Source organism: Simochromis diagramma, unplaced genomic scaffold, assembly GCF_900408965.1.
Source record: "Simochromis diagramma unplaced genomic scaffold, fSimDia1.1 OVJJ01000438.1, whole genome shotgun sequence".
Lineage (NCBI taxonomy): Eukaryota > Metazoa > Chordata > Actinopteri > Cichliformes > Cichlidae > Simochromis > Simochromis diagramma.
Window position 1 is genome coordinate 287,390 of NW_024387263.1, and position 17,631 is coordinate 305,020.

General features: G+C 37.8%; 3 protein-coding genes across 3 annotated transcripts; all 3 read left to right on the plus strand.

Moving 5' to 3' along the window:
- Positions 1 to 843: 843 nt before the first annotated feature.
- LOC120715399 (odorant receptor 131-2-like) lies at positions 844 to 3,538 on the plus strand. Its single transcript, XM_040002385.1, has 2 exons — positions 844 to 993; positions 1,250 to 3,538. Exons 1-2 carry the CDS (start codon positions 844 to 846, stop codon positions 2,012 to 2,014), a joined length of 915 nt encoding a protein of 304 aa, XP_039858319.1. The 3' UTR covers positions 2,015 to 3,538.
- A 4,896-nt stretch (positions 3,539 to 8,434) lies between these two features.
- LOC120715378 (odorant receptor 131-2-like) lies at positions 8,435 to 9,865 on the plus strand. The gene is made up of 2 exons (XM_040002355.1): positions 8,435 to 8,619; positions 8,998 to 9,865. Exons 1-2 carry the CDS (start codon positions 8,470 to 8,472, stop codon positions 9,784 to 9,786), a joined length of 939 nt encoding a protein of 312 aa, XP_039858289.1. The 5' UTR covers positions 8,435 to 8,469; the 3' UTR covers positions 9,787 to 9,865.
- A 2,385-nt stretch (positions 9,866 to 12,250) lies between these two features.
- LOC120715400 (odorant receptor 131-2-like) lies at positions 12,251 to 13,728 on the plus strand. Its single transcript, XM_040002386.1, has 2 exons — positions 12,251 to 12,406; positions 12,943 to 13,728. The coding sequence occupies exons 1-2, from the start codon at positions 12,251 to 12,253 to the stop codon at positions 13,726 to 13,728; spliced, it is 942 nt and encodes a 313-aa protein (XP_039858320.1).
- The last annotated feature ends 3,903 nt before the right edge of the window (positions 13,729 to 17,631 follow it).

The window sequence follows — 17,631 nt, forward strand, 5'->3', positions numbered from 1 at the left end:
CTTATTCAAGTCCAGGGAAACACGTCTGAGTTTGTTCCATTCATTCATTAAAAATGGTTAATAATCAAATAGCTTTTTTGTTTAAATAATTTGAATAACATATGTAAAGTTTAAAAGACTGAACATCTAATTGTCTTAGTTTTGCAAAGGTAAGTTTAATATTGCACGATGTTATTCATGAAACAAGCTTTTTCTAACAGACAGACAGATCATCCTTTTTGCCGTGCAGGTTAGCTGCGCGATTATGTTGTATTTGTTTTTAATTCTAGATGGCTGTGCACTGATTTTTATCTTTCTATTCGATCCTCAAACTTGGGTGAGTACTTTTTTCTGTTTCGTTTTGAAAAGGAAAAAGTTCACAGTTTCTTCTCCTAACAAAAGGTTATTATAGGTAACTAAAGCTAAGTTACAAAAGTCAAAATATAACATAACAAGACATCATTTGAACTTGAAAACTCTTGAATGATACTTTGCACCTTAATTTTTTTCAACAAAAAAAGACAAAACAAAAAAATCTTCCATAAAAAAATAATAATGAAAACTAAAATACCTTTAATCCCAACAGTAACAGTAGTAAACATCTTGACCTGTAGTTTATTACAAAATTATATAAAATAAAAATAAATAGTAGAGACAATTGTCAATCGCTTCTAAAGTGTTTCTGTCACTGCTGGGTTGTTTTGCCACACCAAATAAGTGCAAAGCTTTAACAGGATCTAACAATTACTGATTTAAAAATGATAAAATAATCAATCTTAAAAGATTCATTAAATCTCAGGTAAAGGATTTATTTTGGGTCGTTAACATGATATATTTAAAAACATGTTTTTCAGCTTCTAAGAGATGAGCGCTTCGTATACCAATGAGACTGTGGCTGTAAACTATCGAGATGCTTTCCCCAAAGCTATGGTCAAGAATGTGATTGTTGTGGTTCTCTGCATCTCCATTAACTACATCAATGTAGCACTTCTTCAAACTTTCTGCAAACAACAGGTATGACATTTCTTTAATCACATGGAATAAAAAAAAAATGTGTGCAACAATTACATTTTTTTTGTTTTTGAGGAAGTTGTTGGATTGTTTTGTGTGTTTGTTTACCTATTTTTTTTTTTATCAGTGTTATTCCAAACAATATGGCTGATGTATTATACAGCAGGTCTTAGTTCCATTATTCACTCATTTTTCTAATGTAAGTACTAATTGCTTCTACTTTTCTTTACTTTTGTGTGATTTTCTTCCCATTCTTTAGATCTTTTACATGAATCCACGCTACATCCTGTTTTTCCACCTGGTACTTAACGATATGATCCAAGTAACACTGACCGTCATACTGTTTATCAGCAGCTACATCTTCTTCCAGATAAATGTCTCTGTCTGTTGTGTGCTCATCCTGCTTGCTCTTTTTGCCACTGAAAACACCCCTCTGAATCTGGCTTGCATGGCAGTGGAGTGCTACATTGCCATCTGCATCCCTCTTCGTCATGTCCAAATCTGCACGGTCAAAAGGACGTTAATGTTGATTGGTTTAATTTGGATGACCAGCATGCTGTCTGTTCTTCCTGATCTCTTCATCACCTTGGCCATAGAACCACTGGATTTCTATAATTCTCGTGTGTTTTGCCTCAGAGAAACAGTCTTTCGAAATCCCCACATCATCAAGAAGAGAGATATCACCTATATAGTCTATCTGGTTATTGTCTGGTTTATTATCTTTTTTACTTACTTCAAAATCCTGTTCACTGCAAAAGCAGCAAGTCAAGATGCTACAAAGGCCAGAAATACAATTATTCTCCATGGTTTTCAGGTGTTGTTGTGTATGTCAATATATGCTGAACCTTTGCTGAGGCAAGTCCTGCAGCAGTGGTTTCCTCAAAATTATTCAGATTCCCTTTTTGCTTGTTATATTCTCTTCCAGATCCTGCCACGAGCAATTAGTCCAATAGTCTATGGAGTAAGAGACAAAACTTACAGGAAGTATCTGAAAAGGTATTTGTTGTGTAAAATGAGTCTCTAGGAAATGCAGACTGATGGAGGCAGATTTGGGTTTTTTTTTAACTTTAAAATTATTACACACAGTTTATTTCACTAATGGTATGTAGTGTTGAAGATCAAGATCAATACTTTTTTGAACTTCAGATTACAGATCTGATAATGACACATTAATCCTTATTAGATCTGTAATCTGAAGTTCATATTTTGAAGTCTCAGCATTAGCCTATTAGATTTTTCAACATATTGTGTGTTACATAGTAAGCCCACCATTTGCAATTTGTATTTTGTATTTCTATTTTCTTTTTTTGGTAAGGACTAACATTGCCGTCCACAAGCTATTGTTTAAAAATGTAGATGAAATAAAACAAAAAAAGTTCTATCAGACAATAACCACTTGATATCAGATGTTTTAGACTGATTTTTAATTCCTGTTTATCTCCATGCAGCTAAATCCTACACAAATGGTTGCGCAATAGAGCAGTTAAATGTAAACTAGAAAGGTTGTTGTACCAAAGATCTAGCTATTAGGCTCTTTCACTGTTGGAGCCACGGTAAAGGTCACACATACAAACTAAACCCAGTGTGACCTTTACCATCAGTGCCTAATGAAGGCCAATGAGATTGTTTCTCATCGTGTGACTTGCTATCAATGCACCAAGGACTGCTGAAAATGTCAGTATGTCCCAACAGTCATCGCTGTACAAAGTTAAACCAAGTCAAACATACAAAAAGTTTACTCAAGCAAATGCAATACTTCAATAAGTAAACATGATGCTGGGTGTTACAGTCACTTACAAATGCCAGAATTATTCTTTCTTAACAAAAAAGAACAGGAGAATAAAAATGCTCCAGAGTCAAATGGGTCATTGGTGGTTGGTGAGAATCAAAAGGTTAAAGTCATAAATTCACAAGAAAAAATATTTTTTTTCAGAATTAATTTTAAAGACAGAAAATTTCAAGAGAAAAATTCAAATTTATGAGATTTTAAATTTACGAAGGGAAAAAAAATATATGTTGTCTAGAAATGTTCTTCACTAAAAGACTGGATCAACTTCAGGACACTGGTGCAACTGATAAAACTGGGAATACCAATCGAAATTTAGTAAGAGGTCTTTGAGCGAAACTAATGGAACATGCATTCTTCCTAACTGCTAGCAGGAGGTGAGGCACCTGATCCACAAACAGGTCATTCTACTGGGGTGATCTATTGGTGGCCATCTTACATGCTGTTGGCTATCGCTGTGGTATTATACTACTTCCCCTTCCTGCTACAGCGCACAGTAGTATTTTGTGTAGCCTGCTTAATTAAAAAACGTTAGATTATTTTTTCCATGGTGTAATATTGCCATTACCCAAAGACGACTCTCTGCTGAACTGGAGTACTGGCTCCACACCCTGAAGAAGCATTGCTAGCCAGGCCCCTGCTGTCAGTGAATTACAAGGCAGCTTAGCCACTGTTAACTCTCCCCCAGTAAATTGTCCCAAGCAGCTTCCAGTACGCCACCAACCCATTCAAACCTCAAATACATTTTCCCCACTCTGTGACACACCGGCTAAGGAACAAACTCTGGTTATTGGAAAATCTGTTTTGAGAAACATAATGTTAGGTGGTAAATGGACTGATTCTTATAGAGCGCTTTTCTACTCTCCTGGAGTACTCAAAGCGCCCTGTACAACATACCACATTCACTCAATCACAAAAGCACTTCCTTCTGAGCTTTTCACTGCTTACTAAGTACCATTCATACACATTCATACTCCAGTGGATGCATTGGAGAACAGCTTGGCGTTAATATCTTGCACAAGGATATCTGACATGCAGATTAGGGGGAGCCATGATCGAACCACTGACCAATAAACAACCTGCTCTACTTTCTGAACTAAAGCCACCCAATCCAGAGACACCAGCAGCCAGTCAATTGTCTCCCAAGGGCCAAAGCTGGCAACATCAAGGAAACCTGAAACTGTGGGGTAAGGATAAAATGTAAATTTGGTAAAATAAAATTCATGTTGGCAGTAATGACACCTGATTACTGTAATCAGAGGTCACTAAGACTAAAATTGAATAAGGGTGAAACCAAATTAATGTTGCACTGTAGTTTTTGCTGTGACATGACATATTAAGCCATCAGTCAAGTACTGACTGTCTGAGGATGATGTTGATATCATAGATAATTTGGAAACCTTTGGGGAAAAACCTGGTCTGTTAGGAGAGACGAGCCTCATCCCACTTTGGACGGGGCAGCTCTGGCCAAATTTATTTACATTTATCTGAAGAACTCAAGCCAGGTTTAAGTTGCTTTACTTTTTCAGCAGAGTCCCTCCCTGATAGCAGCCTTCAGTATCAGCTTTTCTTTTTTACAGCTGCCATGGACAGAAATTAGCCACAGTTGGTTTTCAACCAATAAATGATTATATATTATATAATCGAGATTAGATGGTGCTGCCACTCTAGGTGGAAAGAGAATTAAACTTTATTAATTCTTTTTGTGGAGGCAGACAACAAATAATGCATTTTAAGGTAAAAGCGAGGGTCCATATAACATGCCTGCCATAGGTAGTATTATTAGAAGGCATAGCTGTCAGAGCTCTGTGTGCAGGCAGACGGAGAGGAGGATCCAAATGTAGGACTCGGACACTGAAGTGAAACTCAAAAACCTCAGCTTTATTGCTGGTAACAAAACAAAACATGAACTGCCACTGAATCACTGGAAACTGAAACACACAGGCAAGTCTGACGGCACGACGCGACACTGAACAAAAACGAACACAGGGCTAATATACACAGGGGAGCAATCAGGGAATGGAAAACAGGAGGGAGACACAGCTGGGAGAGATTAGGGCTAACGAGACAGGGGGAGCGAAGCTGGAAACACTGACATCAAACATGAACATGAACCTTCAAAGTAAAACAGCAAACAAGACACACTCAACAAAGACACGGACTAGACAGAGAGAGACAGACTAGACACTGAACTAAAACCTGCAATAAACATGAGAACACAAAACTAAGAACTAATCCGTGACAAACTACTGAACATGGAATTTTGAACCATGATATATAAGAATATGTTATAGGATATCATACTGAACTGTTACTAATAGCCCATTTACTATGTTTTTCTTTCTCTGTGACCCAAGAATTAATGTGTAAGACTCACAGGCTGGTACCCCAAGGTCGAAAACACCACAGAGACGAGACCACTTCCTTACTCCCATCCTCCCTTCCTTATTCTTTAGAAAAGGCTCGTTAAAGGCCAGGTGGTTTGTTTCAGAATTCACTAATGAAAGAACTCTGTATTCTATGTCTAGGAGTGTATTTTGCTGGGATGATCATAATTTGTAGCTGAACTGATAAACTACACAAAGGATACTTCTTTGCTCAGAAGGCAGGAAGACGTTTCCTTATTTGGTCTGTACCGGTTTGAACTGGGAAAGCTGACACACGAACCTTTTTTTCTCTATATAAGCTGTTGTATACTTAATAAACCTTTGAGTCGATTGGGAAGGCAACCTAAAGCAGTCTCTGTTTTCTTGTTCTCCCAAGCTGCTCCCGAGCTCGTACTAACACGCTGAATGGCATACCTGAGTGTTACTTTAAATAATTAGGAATCTTAGAAGGAAAGGACAGAACTCTGCTTATCGGTGCTCGTGCCTTGGAGGAAAACCGGGACGGACATTTTTCCTTCACATAGATTAATAATAATAATAATAATAATAATCAACAAAAGCACCACAAGAGAATAAGAAAAGAATCTATAATGCAAAATCACACCAAAACATGAGAACTTAAAATACTGGGTCAAAACTGACATAGAACTGTGACAATAGCAGACATTTTTATTACTATACTATGGATGATACAGAGCTTTATCCAATTTCCTGCCTAAAAACATCAGATAGAACTAAAGTTATTGTACTCTGTCCTAAAAATCCTAGAAACAGCTACCAGCTACCTACTGCGGATGGCATTACCTTGGTCTCCATTAATACTTATCTTCAAGAAATCTTCAGTTGATCTAAAATGCAAGAGAACTGACAGGCATTATATTGGCTTCTCTTCACTGACTTCCTGTTATATCCAGAATTGAATTTAAAATTAATTTTCCTTCTTGAATAACTAGGGCCAATCTTATCTTAAAGACCTGATACAACCATATCACCCCAATAGAGCACATCTCTCTCAGACTGCAGGCTTACTTCTGGTTCCTACGATGTTTAAAAGTAGAATGGGAGGCAGAGTCTTCAGCTTTCAGGGCCCTCGTCTTTATGAGGCTTCCCATGATGCACTGAACATTTCCTCTTCTCTCAGCTTTTTTCACTTACTGTGTTTACACACCATTCTGCATTTAACCTCTTTCATAGTAGAAAGAGAATGGAAATGAATTGAAAAAGATGATGCTTGTAAAGATGTTTATGGAAAAATCAGCATACTGCTCACACGACTCATCACCCTAGTAGCCCTGATGAGTTTACAGTCTCACACCTGCATTACATCTGCATCTGAACTAATAATTCTGAATCCTTGAAGGACCTCACACCAAACTTCATATAAAATCTGATGTCATGCTGCTGTAGTGATCTAAATGCATAAATGCAGGTAGGCACAACATGGCTTGGAATGTTTTAGTATACAAATTAATTACTGAAGTACTTCAGTGCAAATATGTTTTAAAAGCTTGTAACTGTGCTCTTTGACTTTGTTCAGACATAGCTGACATGTTAGCCAGTGTTGAATGTCTTGAGCTCCACGTAACTATGAAATGCTACACCTTTTATTGGTGTATTTTCTTGATAAAACCTTAATATGATGTTTTTCTTTCTGTTGCAGGACACATTATACTTTTTGTAAAGCTTTTATCCATAATTCCAGCAAACAGTTTGAGTGTGCTGGATGAAGTAATCTTTCATTTAATAAAATGTTAATAACATAACCATGCTGTTTTAGAAAAAGCAAAATAAATTGTAAAGCACATTATTAGTTTTGGTTTGCCAAATTATGATTATTGACCTGCTGTTCCTAACCACAGGAGTTGGTCCACAAAAATGGCAGATAAAGTCCAGTGTGCCAATTCAAATTTGTGCACAAAAACAGTTTGTTAATTGCCAAGAAAACATTTTTAAACAAAATTCTAAAATATTTGTGTTTTCTTGTTTTTATGACAGGTGTTCTAATAAATTCATAAGAATCAAACATGCAATGCTAACCATATTGATCTTGTCCTGTGCACACACACAAGGAATCCCAGGACACCATAAACCTGTATAAGATTATCTGCTGCATTATGTTGGTGTTTAGATGCAAGCAGGTAAGTACCACCTCCAACTACATTTTGCTTTTAACTATATTCTGACACCATTGTCATGATGTATATGCAAATGTACATTATATAGGCCTGTTTGAGCTCTTCTTGAAAACTGCAGCTATTTACAAATGATATTGTTTTTAAATGTGTAAAACAGGGTTTTCAGCTGATAACACACTAACTTGTTAAAAGAAATATACATTAATTTACACTTCAGTTTAGAAAAGTTTAGAAAAAATGTAGATGAAAAAATAATCAAAATTAAATTATATAGTCCTTTCCATCATCATGCTTCAGTTGAATGTTAAAATTATACTTATTATATAGATATATTTACTCTGTGCTTCAGAGGTTATGCAAGTCAGGCTTCCTTTTTCTTACTGCACGGTCTTTCAAAGGTTATAAGTAAAAAACTCATATACAACACAAGCTCTGCGATGTAAAACAACATGAGGGAAAGAGCAATGCCTCATGTGTGCCTGTTTTGTCAACTTTGATCAGCCCTAAATGTTCATGTATGTTTATTTTTTATTTTATATTATAAAATTGTCTCTGGTTGTTTTAGTATTATTAATATTACCAGTATTATCATGATGATTACCTTTTCAAAGTAACTTTACCATAAGGGGCCAATACCTGCAACTCAACAAGGGCTCTTTAATTTTCTTTAAATTGTGTGTTTTTTTTATTTTTCCTTTTTGAATTTCTCTAACATTTTTCTCACAATGTTGTTTTTTGAATGTCATCTTTTACAGTGATGAATTCATAACTTGTAGGGATGTCATGATAGCCTTGATATTTAAAAGTGACATAATGATAAAATGATGAAATTATGATAGCATTGTAAGTAAATGTGTAACTGGTTAATGACAGTTTCTTAATATAGAAGCAAATCACAGCAACAGTTGTCCCAAGCTCCTTATGTAAAGCTTTTCTAGACTGATGGTTGCAGACTTTTTCACCATCTCAGTGAACTTGTACTGAGATGTACTTGTCAGTTAATGCGTTTGCCAAAAGGACAAAGTGCCACTTTTACCACTCGAATCACAAATTTAAAATCTTTAAAATCTTTATTTTCATGCACTTGTGAATTACTCAGTGGAAATGTGACAGAAATATTACTTATTACTTAAAAATATAATATTTATTGTTTCTTTTCAGCTGTCAAGAGATGAATGCATCATCTGGCAATGTGACTGTAGTCTTACAGTATCGAGACTCATTTGCTAAAGCTGTGACCAAAAATTTGATTGTCGTGTTCCTTGGCATCTCCATCGGCTACATCAATGCCAACCTCATTCACACGTTCTGCAAACACCAGGTCTTGTAGTCTTTCTTTCATGACCACTTATGTAATCAGAAGCTTTAAACAGGAAACAGGAAAGTCCCAGTGAAATCCAATCTCTTTAACAGGATGACCTGTACAAAGTTGAAATCATACAAAATCAAAACTAATCTGGAGACACAACCAGTGTGTCAAAGCATCAGTGCTAAATGACATCTCACGCATAATGACGAGATGCAACCAGTATCTGTGGAAACGGTGTCTACATGTCTCTTAAGAAATTGCACCATTTGACGATATCCATCCTTTTCTACTGCTTGTGGTTGTAGGGGCACTATTCAAAGCAAAGATGCCTTGCCTTTCAAAATTGAAAAATTTAAACGTGTTGCCTAAACAGAATTGTTTTCTCTCCAGATTTTCTACAAGAATCCCAGATATGTCCTCTTTATTCACCTGGTGATCAATGACATGGTCCAAGTGATGCTGACTGCCATCCTGTTCATCATCAGCTACACCATCTACAAACTCAATGTCTCCGTCTGCTGCATCTTTATGTTGCTCACTCTCTTCACCACTGAAAATTCCCCTCTGAACCTGGCTTGCATGGCAGTGGAGTGCTACATAGCCATCTGTTTCCCCCTGCGTCATGTTCAGATTTGCACTGTCCAAAGAACTTTAATCTTGATTAGTTTAATTTGGATGATCACAACATTGTCTGTCCTTCCTGATCTATTCATCACCTTGGCCACAGAACCCCTGGATTTTTTTCATTCTCGTGTGTTTTGTCTCAGAAACACTGTCTTTCCACATCCCCTCATCATCCAGAAGAGGGATATCACATATGGAGTGTTTCTATTTATAGTTTGGGTTACTATCATTTACACGTACCTAAAGATCCTATTCACTGCCAAAACAGCAAGCAAAGATGCCAAGAAAGCCAAAAACACAATCCTCCTGCACGGGTTTCAGCTGCTGCTGTGCATGGCAACATATGCAGCTCCCCACTTAACAAATGCTCTGCAGAAATGGTTTCCTACGAATTACACTGATTCCCTCTTTGTGATCTATGTTACAGTTCAAATACTGCCACGATCCATCAGCCCCATTATCTACGGCATTCGTGACAAGACTTTTAGGAAGTTCTTGAACGGGAATCTGTTGTGTAAAATCACCGTACATAAATCAGACAATCAAAATAGGTAAAAGTGAATGTCCTGGCCCCTATACCTCTGTTCAGTTCATTCAGTCATGTAAGTTGAAATGCCATGAACATCTAATAAAAATCTTGATAGCTTGATTAGTCTTATATATTAATTGGTATTGTTATATATTTATGGTTTTTATATTGTTAATTTGTGTATGTTGCGGGCCGTGGTCGGCCGCAGCAGGGAAGGTGGACGCACCTGCGCAGCATCGCAATCACACCTCACCAGGTTAAAATCTGTGCTCTGCCTGCTGTTGTTGTAGAAGCTGTGTATGTAACATGACAGCAACCGGTAAATAAAAGAATAAAGATGCTGGAATGCATGTTCATGTTGTTGGGTCTGCTGTGGTTATTTACAGTGGTGCTGAAACCCAGGATGGGGAACTGGGCCACCAAAGGGAGGCGGGGGTGAAAATGGCGGCCCAAATGGTTCCCGTACCAGGTGAGCCTGCACAGCTGGAGGGCAAGGCGTGCGACAGCCCCACCAAGCCTGAGGTCGCCGTTCTGGCCAGACCGGCCTCACCTCCACCAGAAGCCGGCGCGCCAATTGATCATGCGTGCTGGACGTCAGCCCAACGTGCTGTTTCCTCCTGCCACTTGCCCAACCTCCAGACCAGCTTCTCCAACGCCGCTGGATCCACGGACAGCCACCTGAACGCACACCTCCCAGTCACTGTGCCAGGTGCCAGTGGGGCCAACGGTCCGGGCTGATTCCCTCTCCCACTTGCAGGGAAAGGGAGTAGGTTCGACTGGATGGTTCCCGGCCTCAGTCGGGTGATAGGGGTGCGTGGTCTGAGCAGGGAAGGCACACGCGCCTGCGCAGCATCGCAATCATACCTCGCCAGCTTAAAATCTGTACTCTGCCTGCTATTGATGTTGTTGTTTTAGAAGTGTTCAGCTGCACAGCTGGAAAGCTGCAGCTCTGTCTGTAACGAGACAGCAACCGGTGAATGAAAGAATAAAGATGCTGGAAAGCATGTTCATGTCGTCGTGGGCATTTACAGTGTATAGTACTGTATGTGCAGATGATAATTATAATTATTCAGTTATCTTGTTTAAGGAACTTTTAACTGGATTTAAAAGCTTGTGTAATTGTAAACAATTTTATGTTTGTTTTTGTAAATACCTTTTTCTTTTTTCACTTAATTTGAATCCATGCTTCAAATTTCCATGTTCTTTTGATAAGCAGCATAATTTTATTTATATTTAGCAATAATTAAAATCCTTTATCAGAGAGCTTTTGTATAATCTGTCAAAATTTAAATTTTTGCATGAGGTACAGTTAAGTACTCCTTTAGGGTGCAAACAGTGAAAAATGTATTTGCAACACTTGGAACATTTTGTGATGAGCAGCAACTGCTGTGGATCATTTAGGACATATATGTATGTTTAAAGCTGAAGCCACTAAACATGTCTAATGTCAAGAAAAAAGTTTGTGTACTTATCAGAATTTATGCACTGGTTAGCTATCTGGTGTCAAGTTAATTATAAGCAAAAGAAATCTGGCTTAAATAGTCTAAACTAGAAATGTAAGTGAACTCTATGCAGACAACCTTTCCAAAAGCTGCCTTTGGTTACATGCATGAGGAGAAAGAATTCGTTTTGGCTGTAGAGAAGTCCTTCCTTTAAATAAATAGTTACTGATGCAAGCACTGATTTCCCTCATTTAAATCAAATACACAAAGTTGTAGTGCTTGTAAGATTACAATTTCAAACACAATGAACATAACTGTATACAGTTTAACCGTGCTTTTAAAAATGTTACAGGTTAAAATATGTCTTGCAGTTAAATTAGAAAAGTTCATTTTGTGCAACAGAATTTACATTTCTACAATAAAAGTGATAAAATTCTGGTGTACATAACATATCTCACAATATTTTATAGTTCTTTGTGTGAATGATGTAAATGACTCCCCTGCTTGTTAAACCTTTTCATCATTTGTCCAGTCTTTTATTTCACCCTTCAGCTTTTCTGCAGTAATCCCAGGTTTTTACTTTACATGATGGTCAATGACATGTTTCGTGTGACCGTGTGGATGTTTGTCATCAGCTACACAATCACAAAAATCCCGGCCTGTTGTATTCTCCTCCTGCTTGTTCTCTTCATGTTGGCTTTGAAGAGAGTAAGAATTTATCTAATGTATAATTTAGAATTATTTTTAAAAATTCTCAGATCTCATTGGGCTTTGGATAAACTGTGCACACATGTATCACAGATCAACCCCCACCCGCCACCGTCCATGTGTACTCACTCTGTATAAAAAGGCTGCTGCAATACCACAATCACATTAGGATCAAAATCCATTCAAGGTCAGTACTGTCATGCTTCACTTCACACTTCTTTTATTGGAAATGAAAAAGGAACCACCACAGAACTGTTCACAATGTAACACTGATCATATTTGCTGTACTTTGCACCGTTGACTGTTTTTTGCCCCTGAAACAGGTTCTTTGGATGCTGATATGAATTTGACACAAGTTGACAGCAATGCAACAATAACTTTGAATTACTGGAAGACATTTGTCAAAGCTGTTGGCAAGAATGTGACCGTTGTTGTGTTGGGCATCACCATAAACTACATTAATGCCACCATGATCCACACATTCAACAAGTATCATGTGTGTAAAGTAGGCCTGCTACTCTACATTACCTGTCAAAGAGTTGTCATATTTTGTTATCTTTATTATTTTTTATTTTAAGTTGATTTGTTTTTTCTTTTTTTCAGCTCATGTTCCTTTGGTTCGAAGGCTGAGCTTGTCTGCTGTACTTTAAAAAGAATATCATTTAGAAATGCTTGCTTTTGATGTAGACCTTATTACTTTCAATGTTAGCTTGTTTTCAGATATTATTTGGGTGTTTGTAAACCCCTGATTTAGACTGAAACAAACAAACAAAATCTTCTCTGTGCGTATTTTGTTTAGCACATTGTTTTTTTTCCTAAAGTTTCTCTACTAACTCAATAATTCACTTTAATGTGATTTATTGTTTCTGTGAGGCAATACTTAAATCTAATTATAACATGTACATGTTTTTACAGTAACGCTGTCTGAAAAAATGTCTTTTCAAATCAACTGTTGTTTTAACCTCTGCCTTTCTTTAACCTTACTCTAAAGATATATTCAAAACTAATAATTAATTATGTCATTTAAATCAGATCTTCAGGTTGAACCCTCGCTACATCCTGTTCATCCACTTGGTGTTTAACGATATCATCCAACTGTCAACCAGCATTTCCCTCTTCATCTTCTCGTACGCATTCCACACCATCCACGTCTCCCTCTGTTTGTTGCTCATCTTGCCGGCAATCTTTACCACACAAAACACTCCTCTTAATATAGCTTTTATGGCAGCAGAGTGTTGTGTTTCTGTCTGCATCCCTCTTCGATACAGCTACATATGTACAGTCAAAAGAACATACATTGTAATTGGAATAATCTGGGCAATAAGTTCACTTTCCATTTTGCCAGATCTGTTCATTCTGTTGGCCGTTGAGTCTTCACAGTTCTTACAGTCGAGAGTGGTCTGCAACAGAGATACTGTGTTTCGGAGCAGCTATAGTGTAAAGAAGAGGGATGCATCCCACACACTGTTTCTGGGGGTAGTTTCGGTCACACTGTTGTACACTTACTGCCAAATTTTGTTTGTGGCTAGATGTGCTGATTCAGATACTAAAAAGGCAAGAAACACCATCCTGATTCATGGGTTTCAGGTGCTGTTGTGTACAACGGTTTATGTGCAACCTCCGTTAATCAAACTCCTGGTATACTTTTTTCCTGAAGGGCTAAGTGACATAAACTTTGCCACTTTTATTATTAACCAAGTTCTCCCTCGCTTAGGAAGTCCTATAATCTATGGATTACGTGACAAGACTTTCAGAAAGTTCTTGAAAAGGCATTTGTGTGCAGTGAACAACCATCCAAAGATAATACGGTCGTCATAAAACAGCAATACATATCCAACTCATATACTGATTTTAGATGGGAACATATTTTCAGCATGTCATTTTGTATAACCTCTGCTGTTTTCGTAGCTGAAATATTTAGTGTAAAAATAATGTTGTTTAACACAATCAAGGAGGAAGTTGAAAGATTATAAACTCTGCACAAAAGCTTATATGCAATATTATAATTCATTTAAAAGTTTTTAATCAGATAACAGGTCTGTGCATGATGTGTTGCCTATACTTGGGTGTCCTTGGTCACTGCTGGGTCAGGCCTTGGGTAGCACTACAGACATGGCACTCATTTCTGAATTGACATTTTTTAGAGAATTTTATTTTTCCCTCTTTTTACCTCCACACCTGAACTGAGGCTTATTGATGGTACTTCTTTTGGCTCTTCAGATTTTTTGATTCTTAAATAAATTTATTACCAAAAAAGTTTTGTGTAAAAAGAAATACTAATGTAATCAAAATTAGAATTATTTATATGTCTTACGATATATGACAACAAACATGGAACAAGAAAAAAAGGAGGTGAAAAAAAGAAAGAAAAGCAGCTTCAGCTCCTGGGCAGGACCCGGCTCCAACCAGGGCTGGGCTGGGACAAAAGATCGGCTCACCAGGTATTATAGGAAAAGCCATAAAGCCTTTGAATGAAAGCAAACACTGTTGTAACAGGGATGTACACTGTCTTATTGGTATATATGTATGATTTCTATACATTTTGCATCAGATATTATAGATAGAGATATTATAAGATTCAGATAATTATGTCTAGATAAAAATGTCTAGCTTTATTTATTACAGCTAGACATTTTAAATGAGAATAAGAAAGAAAAGTATTTCTTTGTGCCCCCTTTCCCTGTTAATGCCCGCCCTGCACAGTTACCAGCTGTCAGCTCCTTAGAAAAGGATCCAGGTGTTATTTGTCTCACAAACTTCCCTTCAACTCATTCATGTCACCTAAAAGGTAAACCTGTTTCTCCATCACCTGCAAGAGTAACATTTTACGCTAGGTTAGAAATCATCAACATATTACGTTTTCGGCCACCCAACACGTTCCTAAATCACGACATCGGAAAAATGAGGAAATATGAGAACCGTTTGGACTCAATCTACACATGTTTGCTCTTTTTCTTAAAATCACTTGGAAAAACACTATTTAACGTCATTAAAGTGCTGGTTAATGTTAGGAATAAGGTTAGGGTTACAGATAAGGTTGGGTTTAGGGCTGGAACGTCTATTACCGCGGGACCGTCATTACACTGGATTTCATCCATAACCCGGTGTTGTGCCAAAAAGTGATTGTCTGCCCAAAACTAATTTCCAATGTTTCTGTGGACTTTTTATGTGTAATATCTTTATGTATGTTCGTAAATAGACTTCGGTGAACAGGGTTTACAAAGGGGTTATAAAGAGAATTAAAAAATTATCCATTTTTCAAGTATCTTTACAACTCTGTGTTACTGTAATACATTATAACCAATCCGGTCCTTTATCCCCACTATTGTAATATTTGCTGCCATTTCTGCTGTCCTCTTGGCCAACTTACTCTTACAAAAGACATTTTTAATGTTAATGAGATTTTTTTTTTAACTGCATAAATAAAGGTTATATAAAAGTCACTGCCAAAAACTGATTGCGGCTTCTACCTTGTAGCCCAACAAGTTACTTATAGCAGTTTAAATACGAGCAATCAGTTTTTGGCAGACAATCACTTTTTGGCACAACACCGGCACATACCATAAGAACGCGAATGGTCACCTTTTGCGTTTCTCAGGACGTGACAAAACGTCGGGACATTACGCCTCGGGAGTGAGAACAGGCTGGTTCAGCTCTGATGATTCAGTAAGGACATCTTCTGGTTTCATCTTCATGTTTCCCTCTCACCACATATCCAAACCGATATCATGACCAGCAGCTTTACAGCTGTGGCTCCAGCAAATATCAGCTGATAATAGAAATTAATATTAAATAAATTCTAACAACAGCTGATCAAGCTTAAACGTGCTGCTGTTGTTAAGCGTAATATCTGCTGGTTTCCTCTTTCTGACGCAAAGTGGGCGATAAACAAACAAGAGAGAAAAGCTGATCATTGATCAGTTTCATGACTAGAGTAGCAACAGGAGAGAGGGGAGAGAATGAGAGAAGAAGAGGAAGCTGACAGCATAAAGACAGAATAACTCCAGCTTTGTGTCTTTTTTTCCATTCTAGCTGAAATACGGGACAAATCGCGTTCCTTTGCGGCTCAATATGAAGCGCGTAATATTTTCTCTGAATACGGAACAATTCCATTTTTACCGGACGTTTGGCAACTCTACTAACTAACCTTATGAATAAAATAAAGTTCACTATCAGTAACATCATAGCACCCGCCCAGCTGTATAGAAACTCCGTCATGCTAGCTAGCACACAGTACGAGTTATTGTAACTGACTGTAAAAAGTCAGCACAGCGAAAATAAACTCCACCTAAACTTGGTTTATATCTGACCCAGACAGACTGCAGGTCATAACTTCTTACATTTCGGGCAGTATGTTCAAAGCGTGTCCACTCTGCGCTGTGATATTTTACACCACTACATCTGACACTTCCTTACATCACTGAGCTTAGCGATGTAAGGCACTAATGTAGCTGCTAGGAAACTTGTTCTTGAGCTAATCTGAAGACTACACGAAGTTTGGAAGTCTGTAGCGATTGACTGCAGAAAGTTGGTGACCTCTGTACTACGGCCAACACTTCATGACTTATTTGCTGTTGTTTCACATGACTTCCAGTTTTAACACTACTAATAGTCGATTATGAAGTATTTCATAGCGAGAAAATTTCACGACTGGATTAAATGACTGACTGGGTTAAATGCGTTAAAGATTTTAATCACACTAATCATAATGGCGTGTTAACACATTCTTGAAGGGGCCCCTTAGGTCCAGTGAAAGGAACCTTTCATGCTTCAGCATACCAAGACGTTTGGACAATTTCCTGCTCCCAGCTTTGTGGGAACAGTTTGAAGATTTAAAAGTTTGAAGGTGGAACAGTTTGAAGACTCTAAAGAGCTTGAAAACAAAAGCTGGACATCTTTAAGTTGCTTGAAGACGTTTCAACTCTCATCCGAGAAGCTTCTTCATAGACATAGATGGCTTGTAAGTCCTCTGTGAACAACCGTCTTTGAACAGAGGCGGTGGTTTACGACACAAACTGTCTGCCATCTATAATCCAGTTTTGAGATCCCTTCCCAGACGCCGTAACGCCCACTCACATCCTGGGCCTTTTGACCTCAGGAAATCACATGATAGGGTGGGGCCAGGTTTCACAGTCCAGACACTTTTCTTTCTAAGTTCTTTAGACTACCATTACCTGGATGACTGAGAACCTTCACAGACAACAGTTTGAATACATCTTTTTGTTCCAACATGACTGCAGACCAGTGTACAAAGCAAGCTCCATGAGGACATATAAGAGGGAGTTTGGCCCTGACCTGACCGAGTCTTGACCTCAACCTAAAGAACACCTTTGGGATGAATTAGAGCAGTCACCGCTCCAATTCTTCTCATCCAACATCTGTGTCTGACCTCACAAATGCACTTCTGGAAGAAAGATCTAAAATTCCCATAAACACTCCTAAACCTGTGGAAAGCCTTCCCAGTAGTGTTGAGGATGTTTTGCTGCAAAGGGTGGGCTGACATCATGTTAAACTCTGTGGATTAGGAATGGGATGTCACTCAAGCTCATATGCATGTGACAAGTGCAGACAAGGGAATACATTTGGCAACATAGTGTAAGTCAAAGGAGGCATTTGGTACTTTGGTGTGTGGTTATGTCTGTTGGTGTTAAGGTTAGGCTAATTTGCTCTTGATTTATTTGTTTTTGTTTCTTTTTCTTTTGCCCCATTTTGAGAATTTTC

Bases quoted from the DNA above. Each gene is read 5' to 3' on its own strand.
- LOC120715400 (XM_040002386.1), top strand. From the start codon at position 12,251: ATGAATTTGACACAAGTTGACAGCAATGCAACAATAACTTTGAATTAC. The intron at 12,407-12,942 runs GTGTGTAAAGTA...CATTTAAATCAG, and splicing joins ACACATTCAACAAGTATCAT to ATCTTCAGGTTGAACCCTCG.
- LOC120715399 (XM_040002385.1), top strand. From the start codon at position 844: ATGAGCGCTTCGTATACCAATGAGACTGTGGCTGTAAACTATCGAGAT. The intron at 994-1,249 runs GTATGACATTTC...CCCATTCTTTAG, and splicing joins AAACTTTCTGCAAACAACAG to ATCTTTTACATGAATCCACG.
- LOC120715378 (XM_040002355.1), top strand. From the start codon at position 8,470: ATGAATGCATCATCTGGCAATGTGACTGTAGTCTTACAGTATCGAGAC. The intron at 8,620-8,997 runs GTCTTGTAGTCT...TTTTCTCTCCAG, and splicing joins ACACGTTCTGCAAACACCAG to ATTTTCTACAAGAATCCCAG.